The sequence below is a fragment of the Strix aluco genome, chromosome 3 (assembly GCF_031877795.1).
Source record: "Strix aluco isolate bStrAlu1 chromosome 3, bStrAlu1.hap1, whole genome shotgun sequence".
In the NCBI taxonomy this organism is placed as follows: Eukaryota; Metazoa; Chordata; class Aves; order Strigiformes; family Strigidae; genus Strix; species Strix aluco.
The window spans coordinates 83302325-83320620 of NC_133933.1; the positions used below are offsets into that span (position 1 = coordinate 83302325).

General features: G+C 40.0%; 1 protein-coding gene across 9 annotated transcripts in view; it reads left to right on the plus strand.

Moving 5' to 3' along the window:
* The window catches only part of POPDC1 (popeye domain cAMP effector 1), a 32710-nt gene extending 15080 nt beyond the window's left edge, over positions 1-17630 (plus strand). For 4 of the 9 annotated variants that reach the window (XM_074819428.1, XM_074819430.1, XM_074819429.1 and 1 more), the window contains 5 exons: positions 2767-2954; positions 3910-4018; positions 5991-6158; positions 9710-9851; positions 17303-17630. In XM_074819428.1, coding sequence (XP_074675529.1) covers positions 2767-2954; positions 3910-4018; positions 5991-6158; positions 9710-9851; positions 17303-17427 — 732 coding nt within the window. In that variant the 3' untranslated portion in view covers positions 17428-17630. Of the gene's footprint in view, positions 1-2766; positions 2955-3909; positions 4019-5990; positions 6159-9709; positions 9852-11275; positions 11467-13279; positions 14196-15064; positions 15170-17302 lie in introns of those variants that run through there. The other 5 variants (XR_012622582.1, XR_012622583.1, XR_012622584.1 and 2 more) reach the window with 5 other exon arrangements.
* Positions 17631-18296: the final 666 nt, after the last annotated feature.

The window sequence follows — 18296 nt, forward strand, 5'->3', positions numbered from 1 at the left end:
GAAGCCAGCTGGAGGGACCTCAGCAGACTGGAGAAATGGCCCAACAGGAACCTCAAGACGTGCAGAGTCCTCCACCTGGGGAGGAATAACCCCATGCACCAGCACGTGCCAGGGACTGATCACCTGGAAAGCACCTTTGCAGAAAAGGACCTGCAGGTCCTGGTGGACAAGTTGAGCATGAGCCAGCAATGTGTCCTTGCAACAAAGAGAGGCAACAGTATCCTGGGTTGCATTAGGAAAAGCATTGCCAGCAGGTTGAGGGAGGTGATCCTTCCCCTGTTCAGAGTTGGTGAGACATATCTGGAGTACTGGGTCCAGGTCAGGGCTTTTCCTGTAAAAAAGAGACCTGGGCTTACTGGAGAGAGTCCAAGAAAGGTCCATGAAGACGATTAAGGGACTGGAGCATCTTTACTGTGAGGAGAGCCAGGACTGTTTATCCTGGAGAAGAGAAGGCTCAGGGGGATCTTATCAATGTATATAAATACCTGAAGGGAGGGTGCAAAGAGGAGGGAGGCAGGCTATTTTCAGTGGTGCCCAGTGACAGGGCTAGAGGCAATGGGCACAAACTGAGACACAGGAGGCTCTGTGTGAACATCAGGAAACACTTTTTTACTGTGAGGGTGACTGAGCACTGCCACTGCTTGTCCAGGAATGTTGTGGAGTCTCTGTCCTTGGGGATGTTTAGAAGCTGTCTGGATGCAGTTCTGCACAACCTTGCTCTAGGTGACCCTGCCTGAGCAGGGGAGTGGACCAGATGACCTCCAGACATTCCTTCCAACCTCAACCATGCTGGGATTCTGTGATTTACTGTTAATCTTGTCTGAATGCTTATATTCTAGCCCTCCTCTTCTTGGTCATGATACCATTTCTGGAGTAGTGGTGAATTTACAGGAGGAGGGAGATGTTACAAAATGGTGATAGAGTAATGAAATAGATCAATTTAAATGTTTTGGGGAGGCAGTAATTCACATTTTATTGAACTTATGTATGGACAGATCAAAAAAATCGAACATACAATTGGGGGTGGTAAATGTACACAGATACTGTACACAAAGTTAACAGTAGGTTCATCTATGTGTAAGCAAAAGAAAGTTTTCAGGAACTCTTATGAAAATTTTACGTGCTAAGCCCTTGGAAACAGGTATTGGTGTGTATTTCACAGGAAGACTGCATAAAAATCTCAGTGGTTCTTAGACTTGCTTTCAGTTTTCATGGTTTGAGGCTATCTGGGTAGAAAGTGAAGTCTGCAGGTTTGGGATATCCTTTTGTTGAGCTTTTGTGGAAACTTAAAGGCTGAGAAGTCACAAAATGATAACAGCAAAGATCACCTAAGCAGCCTTATCTCTCCTGATTAGGGATTTAGTAACGAACATATACTATAATGTATACTATTTCTGTGGGATTAACCCACTATCTATGCCCATGGGATTGTCACTTCATTCCCATGGCATTCAGGCTAGCTGTGAAATACTCCAAATATGGTTCCACACAACTAGAAAGTTTCTACCTCAGCTCAATTTGTTCTGTATCTAAATAAACTTGACATGTAACAAGGAAGCCTTCTCAATTTTCCAAAACCTTTTCGTTATGCCTGATTTAATGGTTTTACACACACAAGTAATTCTACTGAGAAGAGTTCAGGGAGGATTTTTGATGTGGAATGCGTGTATCCCTTTGCCCTAAAATACTCTCCTGGGGAAGGAATAGTGGGTACCTGACAGTTTGAAGCCATCGTGAGCCTCAGACTGCCTGAGGCCCCCTGTGGTCATTCTGGATTCCCCACCTTCTCCAGCCACAAGGTGACCAGAAGTTTCTCAATTCCCACTGTTAGCTACCATCAGCTGAAAAGTGACTCCTAGACTCCTGCTGCTGCTGCCTTCTCTCCTCCCCTGTTTTTAATACTGAAATACAAAAAAATCTAGAAAATTGTGTAAACTTGGAATATTCTCATTTGAAGTGGTGACTCTTTTTTTCCTCTTTCCTGCCTTTTTTCTTGGTTGCTTTTCCTTATTCTTTGTTCTATGTATATTTTATCTTTTCATTATCTGATGCTTATTGTTCTAATTTGTTTTCCTCCCAGCAAATATGCAAGCATTGTTCAGGCTGCCTCTGCTTTCAGGGATGCTGGGTCTCATTCCCTGGTGTCTTCATTCAGGAAAGACTTTCAAGCTTGGGATTTCAGCCAACATCCTTTCCCTCATTGCTGCTGCCTGAGTTTGGGTGGGCTCCTAGTTGTGGGATGTGTAGCTGGCACTGGTTTTTTTTTTCCCTCTCTCATTACATGTGATTTCAATATGATGGGTTTGTTTTTGAGGACTTGCTTTTCTACTGCAAGTAAGCCAAGAGGCTCAGGGATGAAAGGAACTCCCTGGAGAGCCTTGGGAGATGGCCAGAATGAGGTGTGCATGTGGTGTGAAAAATGCAGGCAACCTCATTTTTTTTTCCTGTGTAATTCTGGCCCAAGTCCTATTCGTTGTTAGATCAGCAGAAGTCTCAGAAGACTCCTTGTATCTGATTTAATGTGTCACTTGGATGGAACAGGATTCTAAAGCACCAGTGTGCCAGCCTGTCTAATTTTAGGTAAGGTTTTGGTCACCCTGTCATAGGCAGTGGTTGTGGACAGATGTCACACGTGTACCACTTCTTTTCTTGCCTAAACAGAACAAAGATGTTCCTCAAACGGAACAACTAAAGCATGCATGCAGTCTCCCCCTTTTCTAATTAATGCATCAGTGTTTATTGATGTCTTTTGGTTTTGCATTCTAGATCAAGATAGAGAAGGAGCTTAGCAGCCTCTACAAGAGAATGTTTGAACCTCTTCATGTGCCTCCAGAGCTCTTCCAAAGACTAACTGGACAATTCTGCAACATTCAGACTTTAAAGACAGGTCAAGCCTATGCTGCAGAAGATAAAACATCAGTTGATGATAGGCTAAGCATCCTGCTGAAGGGGAAGTAGGTTCTATAAAGCTTGAGGACAGTCTTATGCTTTGTGCCATAGTTGAATAGATTAGAAAATCGTTGGGGATTTTGTTAGCTTTTTTAATGTTATTGTTTGTAGCGCATTATGATCTATAGCCAAATCGTCTATAGGTATAGACTATTTTGTGACACTGTCTTCAAATGACACTGGTGTTTCTTACTGAGAGCATGTTATGTCTCCACTTCTGTTTGCAACTGCATGGATTTTAGTGGGAATTATATTTGTGTAATACCAAAGGCAGTGTCTTCCAGAATAAGCAAGAGATTTGTTTGAGTCTTAGATATCTAAGTCATCTTCTCAGTGCATTCTCAGGTTTTAAGGTTAAAAAATACTGTGCATGTGGAAAGAAAAAATATCCCTCCAGTAGACTTTAAAACAACAGGCCTATTGGAATTGATTCATCGCACATGTATGTGTAAGCAGAGAGGGGCAGGTGCACTGCCCAGAAGCTGACAGGGCCCAGGTGAGAAAGGGTAAAAATAAATGCCCCTGGCCAGGCTGTAATCTTGAAGCTCTTGCTAAGTTCTGACCAATATTTTAACCAGTTTCTGATGATAGGAACAGCGATGTCAGGCTTTGTCATTTTTCTTTGAAGTCATTAGCTGCTCATTACTGCAAAGCTAAAGGAAGCCTGATTTTGGTCTGGCTGTGTAGCATAACCCTGCAGACCTTTTTCATTTTGAATGGCAACATTTTGAGGATACACACCATGTTTGGCAACTTGAGTTGGCTGGTAGTCTGTTCTGCTTTGAATTGGTGAGGTTTAGGTAGAAAACAGGGTAGCTCTGGGGCTGAAATTCCAGAAGATGAACATGTTTTTGCCTTTTACCTACTGCTTTACTATTGTCAGTAATCATAACCAAATTTAGATTAAATTACTCAATCTCCATGACTTTAAAATGTTGTTTCATACATTTTTATTTCCAGAATGAAGGTGTCTTATCGAGGGCATTTTCTGCATAATATTTACCCCTGTGCCTTTATAGATTCTCCTGAATTTCGATCGACACAGATGAACCGGGGTGAGAAATTCCAGGTACACTTTGCTTTTAATGTCACTGGATATGAGCTGATGAGATCATTAAAAAACAGAGTATAAATTTGATCAACAGTGAACTATTTGACTTGCATAATTTTGTTAGCTTTCTAGTACTGGTGTTTCATGATGGATCATATCAAGAATACCTTTTAAAATTAAATGCTGCAAACCAGTATTGTGATGGTGTTTGCTGAACAGTCTGGCTTTCACTATTCTGTTCTCTTTTACTGTTTCCAAGTTTATTTTGTGTTAAGAGATTATTCAGGAGAAATAATTTAAGAGATAGCTCTACTGGAAAAAGAGATGATGTGAGCAGTCTCATCACTGGTTCAAAAACAGAAAAGGAAAAATAATTATTGTAATATTTGGTGTTACTAAAATGAAACAGTAAAAATTCAGGCATTAGTAGCTTGAAACTGGTATTTATCTAAATGTATTAATGCTTCTGTCATTTCGAAAATTGTTAAAGCAACATAAGCTGAAAGAGATCACAGTATTTTTAATAAAAATATTCATATGGGGAACAATAAGGGTATATGTCTCTAGCAGTGTAATTATGTTAGTACATTAAAGGATATATTATATTCTAGCTTGTGGGAAAAAATATTGTTAGAGAAGTTTCTTTTTCCTATAGTACTGAAATGGCTATTTTGTTACCTCTTACTTGATGTTCTTTAACTGGGTGTGTGCAATAATGACCAGACTGTGGCTGACTGGGTACATCTGCACTGATACCCTGGCAGAAGAGGGAGGGAGAGCAATGTAGACTCCAGAATCAGGGATTGATGTCATATGTTCCAGTCAAATAGTAGGCTTAACGCCAAGGAGGGAGAACTGTCCAGATGTATTCATTTCACAACAGCGAGGCATCCGGCAGCACAGCCACCCTCTTGGCACTGCCTGTTTTCTCTCGTAAGCGACTGGATGTGAATCGGTCCCTCTGAAGGGAAAAGGCTTATGCCTCAACTTCTGCCTTCTTTAAAAATTACTGTAATCTGGTACGGTGTACATCCTTCACTCGTGAGTTCTGCTTGTTACTGCCATATAAACACTCTCAGCATTGCCATTGCAAGAGGATACAGAATCAATCTTGAGGACCCCATCTGCTGGCAACGCTGGCGAATTCTTCCTCAACTTGTGTGCTTATATTACAGACCGTGAGGTTAAAATCCATGGATACATGACAGCTTCCCATTATTTCTTAGGCTTTATATATTTTTAATTTTTCAGGAGGTAATATTAGCTTGTAATAGCAGAACACCTTGATTTCTCTGTAGATGACTGACTTTTCCTTGCAAAACACACCGTTGGGTATCACTGAACGTTGTAGGTTTTGGTGTGCCATTGCCCTCTGCCGGCACAGGGGGACAAACCTGGCAGGTCCAGCCTCCCTGGAGAGGATGCAAGCTACTCTGTAACTATCAATAGCTGAATTATCAGTAACTGAGCAAACAGAACCTTAGCTCAACTGCTAGAAGGTGGTATTTGTGGGGTCAGCAGGGCCAACAGTGAAGAGAGAAAGATGAAAATATGTTGTTTAAATTCCTAAAAACTCTTTGATGGAGACCTTTGGATTATACCAGTTGTTCCTGTTTGGTGACAGCGACATAAAATAAAGCCAAGCAACATGTAGGCCTATTGGGATACAAGTAGTGTCATCGCTGTAGGACTGACTTTATGTGTAAATCTCCTAACATAAATGCTTTTACAGTTTGGGAACTTATGACAGATTTTTTTGCCCTATTAGCTTTCCCCAGGTTTTCTGAAAAACAAACTGGCTATGCTTATCAGTTAAAAGTATGATGATATTAAACATCTGAGATGTTTTATGTTTGCAAATATCACCTTCTAAGGGATACTGAAAAGTTTTATGGCTTTAAGGGTTATTTTAACTGGAGGCGCAAATAAAATTGTATTCCTTATTTTAAAGCAAAATAGCATTGCTAATTCTGAGCATGTATTTTCTCAGGTCACCATTATTGCAGACGATAACTGCAAGTTCCTGTGCTGGTCCAGGGAAAGGCTGACTTATTTTCTGGAATCTGAGCCATTTCTTTATGAGATCTTTAAGTATCTTATTGGCAAAGATATTACAAATAAACTGTATTCACTGAATGACCCGACCTTAAATGACAAGGTAAGCAATTGAAGTTTTATTTGGGAATTTTCCTCCCCTACACAGATGAATTGTTATTTCAACTTTAAATAATCTTAAAGAACCTTTTTTTTAACCTGCTGCTATCAGCTGCTGAATTCACACTCATTGCCTTTTGGTGCCGAAATATGAGTCAGCGCAACATTTTTGTCAGAAGCAATATTGATTATTGCTAAATTAGCACAGTAATGTGCAAGAAAGATGAATAACTTGAGATTCAGAACTGATCAGCTAGCACAAACATTTCTAGACAACTAGTAGACGTGATGGCTGGTAGCTAGAAAGGTGCCTCTCCCTGGATATCCTTTCTCATTAACAAATGGGTACCTTTGTACAAACAAGGTTCCGAGCTTCTTTCTTAAAGAATTTGCTTGCTGGGGTCAAACTGGGTAATACTGATTGCCAAGAAGAATAATTTCAACATGTGTTTGAGGGTTGTAAATACAAAAAAAAAAAAAAAAAGACATTATGTTGACATTAGTGGAGGCAGGCATGAAATGCATATAAAATATAAATCAATATAAAATATTAAGTGACCTGAATATAACTTACTCTTCTTGGCATGTAGAGGGGAGTGTGTTTTAGGTGTCACAGTAAGTGTTCTGGGTATAGTCATGGATACATTTATTATCCTGTATTACTTTCATTTTGTCTCCTTAGCTTTTCAAGTTCTGGATGGTAACTTGGCTGCTGGTGTTTGGTTTTTTTATTATTTATGTGGTGGCTGTAGGGTTCTCATACATCATTTATTTGAAGAACTTTCACCATTTATGAAAAGCTTTATAATAGAGTATTTTTGTATTCTGTCTGTATTTAACTCACACTAACTCAGAACAAAAACCCTTCTCAATCAGATTGCCCGTGAATATCTCATATAGGTTAAATATTTACTTCTGCAAAGTTGTGAATTTACTACAAAATGATTCAGAAGGAATGACTGCCACTGCTGCTATACAACAGACTTCAACAGACTTAACTTGTAAAGTCTTTATGGCTAATTAGACATTGTAAGTTTTCTCAATTTTGAACTGGTTATAGAAAGAGAAAAGAAAGAATTTCTGGAGAAACAGTTTAACAGCAATAAAGCACTGTTTATTGTGCCTTCCAGTCAGTGAAATAGAGGATTACACTGTCTTGCAATCAGATTCCTCAAAACTCTTTTGGATCACTGTTTTCACCTTACTAATACCTGTGGTGGTTTAGGTCCTGCCGGGGTCTGAGACCACACGGCCGCTGCCCCTCCCCCACAAAGGGAGTGAAATACAAAGCCCCGAGGTGAGTTAAGGAAAGGTTTAATACAGCAGTGCAACAGCAACACAACAAACAACAACAATAACAGTAACAGTAATAACAATGAACAGAGCAAGATGTCTACTGATACAGCAGTGAGAGCAGAGAGATGGCATAACACCCGCGTTCACCGACTCTCCCGCGCTTGGGCGCCAGGAGGTGACATCAGCATGGTATTGAATAACCCAGCTGGAGCTTCCCCTGCCACTGATGGGGAAACTTAACCCTATCCTAGCTAAACCAGGACAATACCATAAGGTAAAAATGATCTAGCAGGAATGTACCATCTATAAAATACATCTTACAAAGTGTGTGGTTAAAGCTGCTTTTTTTTTTTTTTAAATAAGAATTACAGGAGAATGTTCTGTGTTAAAACCCACATCTACATAGGCAGTAAGTCATTTCTGGAGTATGGCATCTGAAAGGAACATGTAGCAACATGCCTCCTGTGTGTGCATTCTGACTGCCTCTCCTGGGAGACTCCTGTTCTTCACACTTTCTCACCACGCCCTTTTTTCTTTTTTCCCCTCTTTTTTCCTCTTTCTTCTTTTTTCTCTCTTTTTTTCTATTTTCCTTTTTTCTCTTTTTTATCCTCTATTTTATTTTCCTCTTTTCTTTCCTCTTTCCTTCCCTTGTTTTCTTTTTTTTATACATGGATGACAGCATTAGTGTGTCATGCCTAGTATACAAAGTCATCTGCAACAAACTTGTGCTGCTGACTTCTGGCACTGTAGAGCTTCAGCACTAGTATAAGTATTTCTTGAAATGGAAGTATAATGAAGTACTTACTGTAATGTTGTAATTGGTTGTTTTTAAGTGAAAGGTCCTTATCATACTTTCTAAGTATTAAAAAGAAACCTAACTTCACCCCTCCTTTGACTTAATATCTGGACACTTCAGTTTGTACCAAGTCTTTATTTTTAGTGACAATAGTCACATGAATTTAAGATTACTGCAACTGTTTTATCACAGTGACTTGAAAATGTATGTTATAAAAATTAAGAGCAAGCATTTTGAGAAATTTGTAGTACCTTTTTATTCTTCCTCAAATGAAAATCCTGTTGTACACGTCCTTCCTATATAGCCTAGGACAACAAAAATCTGTCAAGTAAATTCTTCATTTCCCCATTGCCAGAACCCTGTGGGCGTGTCATTTCTCACAGGCTTCATTGTCAAATACACACATTACTGGTGTCTTTAATGCTTTTTAGCTGGTGACAATCTCAACAGAAAATTTTGTAGTTGAACTCTGTACACAGGAGCATACAAGAGAACAGCTAAAACAAATTCAGTATAGATTACTCGTAATCAAGATGATAGTAAGAAGATAAGTATATCGATTCATTGCATGTTGGAAAACAGAAAGTATCCACTTATTTGTAAGGAACCTTGTGATTTTCTCCTACCTAAGGGTATTTTCACTACTGTTGAGAAAATAGTCATTCCTCTCTGCATGAAACAGGATGCTAATTCCTGACTTTTAAAGTTCAGTAGAGTGGAGTTATCCATTATGCTTTTGTAATTGATTACTACCTTTCACATACACCTCAAATAGCATTCTGACTTGCAGGAATACTTAACAAGGTACAATGTATGGTTTCATATAAGTATTATAGCACAAAGACTTCTCGGGAAGACTACTCAAAGCAAATGGAAGCTCCTAAGACCATTTGACAGGTAAAGGATAACGTTCATGAGATGCATTTAATCTGTCTTCAGCAAAATCAAGGGCCAAATGATCATCTGCTAGGAGGGAATGACATTTACTGTTTTCTAACATTACGAAATGAAAAGCAAGCAAAGTGAAGAAGTCTCTGTTAAGATATAAATTGCTAAGCTCTGTATATAGTGTGCTGTCTTGTTTAGCAAGGAGGACCAGGCTCGTCATAAAGGCTGTATTTAATTGCGGAGCATCATACCTGAATAATGAATTGCCAAATAATAAAAATCAACTTTTCCGTAGGAAAATACAAGACAAGTCCAGTGCAAAACAGAATTAAAATTGAATAATTAATCAGAGGTTTCATGCTTGTCAGTATTCTAATTCCAAGATATTACTGGCATCTTCTATTTTCATTTAAAACAATTTACACTGCATAGAATCTTCTGCTCTAACTAATTTCTTGATTCATGAATAGTCATAGCTGAGACCAGAGCATCTACTACAGAGGAAATAGTTTTTTTCCATTTTTATGTTAATTTACTTGATAACTTCTTTTAAATACTATTTAATTTTTTTTTAGGCTTCAAAAAAGATTGATCGACAGCCCAGCCTTTGCTCACAGCTCTCTGTGATGCAGATGAGAAACAGTATGGCCAGTACCAGTGACAGTGAGGATGGCTTGCAGATGTTTCTTCGCGGGACTTCCTCTGCATCCTCTCTTCGTGAGTGCTCAAAATAGTTCGTGCCAGTTTTGAACACAGCTTGGTTGATCATAAGGGAGGATTGTGGAACCCCTATTGTCTTCAGTGGGAGCAGACAATAGCTTTTTGGATGCTGCTGTGGAGGGACCTAACTATAGGGATCACTAAGTGGAGGGACCTAACTGTAGGGAATTCATAAGATGCATAAGGCTTTTTATGCTAACTGAATCTACCTCATGTAGATAATGGCAAAAATCCAGCATGTATTGTAATAATTTTTGGCGTAATGTGCATGTGTAGGCATAATACGGAATGTTTATAGCAATGGGGCAAAACTGTGAATGTACAGCGCCTGTCACAGTAGTATCTCCTTTGGTCTGTGACTGATGCTTGTAGAAATTAAAAACCGAAACAAAACTTTTTCCCTCAGCATTTTGGTGCTCTGCATTTCCTCCTGAGATAGTTTGTATTGTCAGGGTTTGGAGAAATCTGGTGTACGACCAATACTTTGATGCTACCTGGAAAATCTCCAAATATCCTGTCAGGCTCTCCTTCCCTGTGACAGGAGTAGTAAAGAACAAATGAAATGAGGGAAGAAACCAAGTCTGACCTCTGTGCTTCTACTCTTGGAATTTATTTGTTTATAGAAACCTTCTAAACTATTCTTTGTAGGCTATTGTTATTTTTTACTTTTAATTTTCCTGAATCTAAACTTTAACAGTAGCCTGAACTCTGAAAGCATCTTTTGAACAAAAAAACCCAGAAGATGCTCAATTTTCTCATTTGGCATAAGCTGTTAGTTTAACGGAATTTAAAAGGATCATCTAGGATTATTTATTTTTATTTGGGAAATATTATTCTTTAGTAATTAGAATTCAAATATATGAGGAAAAAAATCACTGCTGGTTATTTACAATGGTTAAACTCTCAGAAGAGAAAGTGGTTTTAAGTATTTGCAGTTTCCTGTTTAATTATCTGTTCTCCATTGTGTTCCTCACAGTTTCATCCAGGAACTCCTTCAGACTTGGAGGGCCTATCTGTTTTCACTCCTTAACATTGGTATAGTCTGCATGCTCAGATAGATGGAAGCAAAAGCCCGGCTAGTGTTTCACCCTACTAGAATGTCGAGGGTGACAGTTGGGATAGTTTGATGAAAAATTCAGCATTTTTTTCTTTATTTCTCCTCTGTACCCTGAAAGGACATTTAGAATCACAGAACAGTTGGGGTTGGAAGGAACCTCTGGATATCATCTAGTCCAACCCTGTGTTCAAAGCAGGGTCAGCTAGAGCAGGTTACTCAGGGCCATGTCCAGTCAAGCTTTGAATATTTCCAAGGTGAGAGATTTCACAGCCTCTCTGGTCAACCTGTTACAGGGCCTTACCGCCCTCACGGTGAAAAAGATTTTCCTTATTGCAACTCATGACTGTTGTCCTTTGTTCTTTAGTGCATGCCTCCGAGAAGAGTCTGGCTCTGTCTTCTTTATACCCTTCCATTAGGTAGCCGAAGACAACAGTAAGATCCCCTGAGAACCTTCTGTTCATAAGGCTGAACACAACCAGTTCTTGCAGCCTCTCCATGTACGTCATGTGCTCCAGCCCCTGACCATCTTGGTTGCTCTCCACTGCACTCGCTCCAGTATGTCCATGTCTGTCTTGTATGGAGAAGCCCAAAACTGGACACAGCACTCCAGATCCTGTCTCACAAGTGCCATATAGAGGGGATTAATCTTTTTCATTGACCTGCTGGCTGTGCTTTTGCTAATATGGCCCAATATATGCTGCTAATATGGCCCAATATATGGATGACCTTCTTCACTGCAGGGGCACTCTGCTGACTCATACTGCATTTTGTGTCCACCAGGACCCCCAGGTCTGTTTCTGCAAAGCTGCTTTCCAACCAGTTGATGTCCAGGCTGTACTGCTGTGTAGGTTTCTTGTGTCCCAGGTGGAGCAATTTGCTTTTGTTGAACTTCATGTGGTTTCTGTCAGTTCTTTTCTCCAGCCTCTGAAAGTCTGTTCTGACCAGCAGTCCTACCCTCTGGCCTATCAGTAGTTTCTCTCACTACTTGGCTGTTGTCTATGAACTTGTTGGGAGTGCACTACATCCCATTATCCAGATCATTAATATATTGAACATTATAGGCCTTGGTATTGGCCCTCGAAGGACACTGCTGGTAGCCAACTGCCAGCAGGGTGTTGTACTGCTGTTCACCACCCTGCAAACTCAGCAGTCCAGCGAATTTTTTACCCAAGCTGTATTGCATGCATCCAGTCCATTTCTCACCCATTTGGCTAGATTGGTTCTGTGACAGGCTATGGAGGGCCATGCTACAGTCCAGGTAAACAACATTCACTGTACTCCCTTCATCCACAGAGCCCGTCATCTCACCACAAAAGGTGGTCAGACTGGTCAGGCAGTCTGCCCATGGTAGATCCATGCTGACTGTTCCCAGTCACCTTCCTGTCTTTCATGTTGCTTGGACGTGGCTTCCAGGAAGACGGGCTCCATAATCTTCCTGGGAACTGAGGTAAGGCTAATAGGCCAGTAGTTCCCTGGATGCTTCTTGCCCTTCTTGAAAACAGCCATAATATTTGTAGTTTTTTCTCTCCCCTGACTGCCATGACCTTTCCAAGATGATAGAGAGGGGTCTTGCAATCGCATCAGCCGACCCTCAGCATCTTTGGATGCAGCTCATGTGATTCCACAGTCTTGTGTTGTTTTCCCTGTTGACTTAAGTGCTTCCTAACTCAGTCCACCCTTTCTGTAAGTCAAGTATCAGTCTCCCAGTCTCTACCAGTAGACTCAAAGAACTGGGAGGCCTCAAGACAAACCTGTAAAGTAAAAACTGAAGCAAAAAAGAAAGGTGTTGAATATTTCAACCTTTCCACGTCCCTAGGTTCTGTGCCCCCCTGAGCCATAGTCTTGCAGTTTCCCTGGTCTTCCTTTTGTTGCCAGTGTATTTTAGAGGCCTTTCTTCTTGCCCTTCACTAGATCCAGGTCCAGCTGAGCTTTGGCTTTCTTAATTCCATGCCTGCATGCTTGGACCGTGTTTCTGTATTACCCCCAAGCAGCTCATCCATGCTTCCACTTTGTGTGTGTGTGTGTTTGAACTCTGTCAGGACTTTTCTGTTCATCTATGGCAGCCTTCTTCCACGCTTGCTCAACTTTCTGTACACTGGAATGGACTGTGCTTGTGTTTTGAGGAAGGTGTCCTTGAAGATCAGCCATCTGTCCTTGGGTCCCTTTGCCCCTGCAGGCCATGTCCCATGGGTTCCTGTCAAGTAGATCCCTGAGCAAGCCACAGTCCCCTGTCCTCTGGTCCAGGGTTGTAACTCTACTATTTGTCTCACACACTTCTCAGTATCTTAAACTCCACCAGTTCCTGGACACTGGAGCCAAAGTTACCATCAGCCTTCAGCTCCCTGATGAGTTCTTCCTTGTTCATCAGTGACAGGTCCAGCAGAGCACCTCTCCTAGTCGTCTCATCGGTCACTTCTGTGAAGGAATGATCTGCTACACTCTCCAGAAATCTCCTGGACTGCTTGTGCCCAGCCCTGTTGCCTTTCCACCAGATACTGGGGTGGTTAAAGTTCCCCACAAGTACCAAGGCCTCCGATCATAAGGCTTCATCCGGTTGTCTAAAGAAGGCTTCCATCTACTTGCTCTTCTTGATCAGGCAGCCTGTAGCAGTTACCTGCCATGAAGTCTGCTGTGTTGGTCTGTTCTCTGATCTTTACCCATAAGCTCTTGACTGGCTTTTCACCTGTTCCACAGCAAAGCGCCATGAAATTGAAGCCACTCCTTTGCGTAGAGCGCCCTTGGACAAATTTGCATACTCAGAAGCCTGAAAGAAATTGTAAAAATGTGTTTGTGCAGTTATCTAGAATTAAAATTCTCTTTCAGGTTTAGCAGCAGAACACTTACACACCAGTATTTCAGCTTTGGGAGACAGAAATCTAAATGCATGACATGTTCAGCTGTAATGACATTAATCCCTAAGATGCTTTCATGCTTAGCACATACTTGATAAATGCACTTTCCTCTGTTGTACTTTTCCTTGGTTTGTGTACCATAATTTCTGGTGTATGGGGTGTGCTTTCCCCAAAAGAGGGGTTTAAATGTCTTTTATATTCCAATATTGCTCGGTCCAACAGTGGTTGGTGTAGTTTATACTGCCGCTACCCCACTAGCAACGGTAGGTGTGGCAGCAGCCTCCCAAGTCCAATACTTCCCTTACTTTTGGGGAGTCAGAGGTGTTACCCATCAGCAGTGTATCATACACCTCGGGAAATACTGTCCTTTATTTCTTCTGTGCATTTTAATTAATGTGAAATTTCTGACTTCTATAAAGGTTGGTAAAAAGTCTTGATGAAAGGTTATTTATCTCACTAAACTGTAACACTTCCATCTTCCTTCTTGCCAAAATAGCTTGTTAGTTATTCCTGGGTACTGTCATTGCCAATGAGGGGTTCGTTACCAAGGTGAGCTCTGCTTAAAGATTTGTATTCACTTTGGATTGTGGCCATGTATGCACTTTTTTTCAGATCACAGGGAAAAGTGATCAAAAAAGCTGCCAGTTGCCTTCCCACTGTTGTACTTTCAAAAACCTTATCCTGGGTGCTCTCAGTGCAGCAGTCAGTCTTTTTTTTTTTTTTGTCTGTTTTTTAAGATTCAGTATGAGGTGCATACTGAGGCATACTGTCCCAGTGCTATTCCTCTGGACTATGCATTCTTCTGCAATCATGCATTCAATTATTTAAAAAAAACACCCAAACAAAACCGTTGGACCCCCAGAATTAGTGAGGAACATATGGAAATGACAAACTTTTAAATTTTTTTAATTATAAGAAGAAATTAATAAGAGAAACTTATCTACAGGAATACTGTCTTGTCATTGCTAGGTGATTGTTGTGTGGACAAAAGCTTCCCATTACAAATATGATATTTGACTACAACAGTACAAATAAGTTTTATTCTCCTAATTTCCATATTCTTGAAAAATTGACCATTTATATTTTTGTATAATCCAAAATTTTAAAATTATGCTTTTATCTGTGCTACAAACAATAAGCTTTGACTAATTTTCTCAAGAAATTGATATAAAACTTTTTTGAAAGTGTTTAGTAGTGAAAGAGTGAAAAATACTAATTAGTAGTCCCCAAACTGATTATTAACAAAACTGTGTTTTGAATTTAATTGAGAAGCCCAACTAACTGTTTGCTTTTATATTAAGGAAATAACCAACAAGAGTTCTATAATGCTTACGGAGTGAGTCGTTTGCAGCATGATGTTTTCTGTTGATAACATCACATTAACTCAGCAAAGCATCCTCAAAAAGGTATTAAAGTGGGGTTTGTTTATCACGTGATACTTGTGCTTGACATCCGTGATCCATCTGTATGTAATTTGTTAATAAATGAAATTGATGTGTCTCTTTTTCCAAAATTTGAGTTAAGCAGAAATAGCTCAACCTGGTTACAAGGATAGCTTCACCTAACTTTCAGTCCTTTAGAAAACATTTCGGTATTAATTTCTATTTAATAATTCTATTTTTTGATAGTCATTCATATACTACTTAGTGATACAGGTTCTTTTTCTATGCTGCTTGGTTTAGATCACTAAGATTTGCTGCTCTGTGAATCTGTATTTCCAAACTTCTAAGCTAAGCAGGAATGTAGAAAAGATTTAATTTGATAATCCTTTTAGTGCTGTTATTTCACTGTGTGCTCCCTATGTTACACCCAGTTTGAGGTTAAAAGCAGGATTGGGTTTCATGGGAAATGGCATTTTAATATGGGCATTTGGGCTTAGGTCCTCGAGAGTGCGCAACAGGGAAGGCCCAGGTATGGAAGGCCCAGGTTCAGGATCACACTCAGTCTCTTGAACATCTGTCCAACACTGGACATCAATAGACAAGGGTTTTGTATTTCAAGAAAATAAGGGCATGTCCCTAAACCAAACAACTTGACAGTATTAGACCCAGTATTGGTTCCTGTTCAGCAGACTTAAAAGATTTTATGGCTTCTTACTTCTGATTTCTGGAGAGAACTAAGCACTCTTGAACAAAAGAGAACCAGTCTAAAAATGGTAGTAAACTAGTAATAAAGTAATAAAAAAGAAGTGCTTAATAGTTCCAATATTTTAAAATGTGTGCAAATAACCCTTTATTGTGGTAGTTTTTGAATGTTAAAAGAAAATACTAATACACTTTTAACACAAAAAGTTCTAAAAAGCTAATTCCAAATAGTGTTTGTGTGAATGTGGCTTAAAAATGCAGTAATATGATAACCTGCTGGTCTTGCCTGTAGCTAGTATTTTGTTCTCTGTTTGTAACATATGCAGCACAAAGGAGTCCTTTTTCATAAATAGGCTTCCTTAGTAGAGCACTTTACTGTATATCTAATAAACATTTTTAAAGTAGCAAAAATAGCCCTGCAATAACAGTTGTGTTATGGCTACCGGTATTTTTTTCAAGAAAGTTTGAATTTTTAGCTGGTATACAGATGATCTGTCAGACAGGACCACTACCTCTTGCTCTTTTCTTCTAAAATGGTATTTCAAAGATTTCCCTAATCTTTTTGGTCATCATATGCTAGCTGTTTACAACCTTGTACCGTTGTGGTGATTTAACTCTAGAAGAGGGTACTGAGAGGAAAAATGGTCCAAGCACAGAAGCAATTTCAGAGTGAACAATGGGAAATAAACCTGAGCTCAAAGGAGCTCTCTGGTTTAACCCTTATGCTGAAAATTTAACTACAATCGAGGTAGTTTGCAGCGGTAACTTGCACAAAAACTCCATTTAATGTCTTACCGGCAGTGACCGTTACCTGCACTCTGCTCTGGCAAGCTTTGTGAGTTGCTGCTTTTCTAGACTGTCTTAGAGCAACAAAGTTGCTGTTAGTCAAAAGTTACATGGCCTCACCTGTTAATCTTGTTTTCTCTATGCCTACTTATGGGGATATTGTATTTTCCATGAGTTTTACATTATCATGCTTTTAAGGCCGTTAGAGGTACCCACCTGAGGTTTGCCCAGTACACCAAGGAATTTTATCACAGCCGAGGCAAGTGTGCAAATGTACATACCTTTTGTACTTAGGGCAGTCATTCACGTCATTGTTTGTGGAGAAGAGTTAGTGGGTGAGTGTAACAGTGAGAAAACAATCACCAGGGACACAGCATTGGGCACCTTGTGCAGTCAGGATTTGCACTGAATTTGGGGAGAATAGCATGCCTGAGGCCAGCTGCAGGGTTTGAACCTCGGAGGCATTGCTGATTCATAGCAGCATGGCTGTCCCATGGCTAGGATTTCCCGATGCCTGTGGCCAAATAACAAAGAAACCTTCACTTATAAAATCTTCTCATGGGGGAACTAGGACAGGATCATCCAATTGTGCACATTTGGACACAAATAGGTGTATGTAGCAGATAGGTGTTGTTAGATTAATTGGTAATTTCTCTGTAACTGTGGCAGGCCCAGGCCGGACGTCTCCCTACCTGAGAACTTCGGCAAAAATGAAGCCCATAGAAGAAAGTGTTGAAGATGACGTCTTTGAAGCATCATCTGGTGATAAGCTTGAACTCCAGCGGCTGCCTTAAATGGATGTGTCCTCAGGCGCATCAGAGCTTGCACAAGGCTCCAGTGCAAGAGGAAGAAGCTGAATGGGGGAGGAATTTGAAAGCGAGAACTCCACTTCTACGTGTTTGAATTTACCATAGCATATGTCAGTGACTTCTAGATGGAAATGTCACATTTTATTTTACTTCTAAATAAAAAAAAAAAAACAACAAAAACCCTAAAACTTCTATGGGTTTTATTTTTATTTTCTGGACACGGGTATTTGCTTTATTTCTACTTTGACTCTTGCCATCATAAATCTAGTATCAAGTGACTGACTAGCCTGAAATTTCTAAAGACTTACTTGGAGCAGAATATCCCCAGTTTCATTTCCCTAAGTTTCTTAGAAGCCTGGATCTTAGTGTTTTTTGGTGGGAGATTCTGAAACTGTTTCCAAAGCCATGTTGCCGTTACCTACCATCATTTTTGTGAGAATCTCATGTGAAATAGTGCACACTTTTCTGCACTTATTGGGAGGTATTTGCCTCTAATTCTGGCACTCCCTAACTTGACTGCTTGACTCTACAATTGTAATAATGACTTCAATTTTTTTTTTTCCAAATATTTAAATTTAATGTTCCCTTTCCAACGTTCTTCTTCTTTAGGGAACTGTATTACATAGGCAACCACTTCCTTTTGCTCACAAGGCAGTCTAACAAAGGCTGACAAGGTCACATCTATGCTATGCAGCCCATCCATGCCAAACACACATCTCTACAAAGCTGTGACATGTCTAGTGACTCCCAATGAAAAGATGCCCATTCTGGTTTCTTGATTTGCTTTTTTAAGATGGGCAAAACAATGTGCTTTTCCTTAGTCTTATCCATGGAGTGATTGAGCTGTTCTGGAT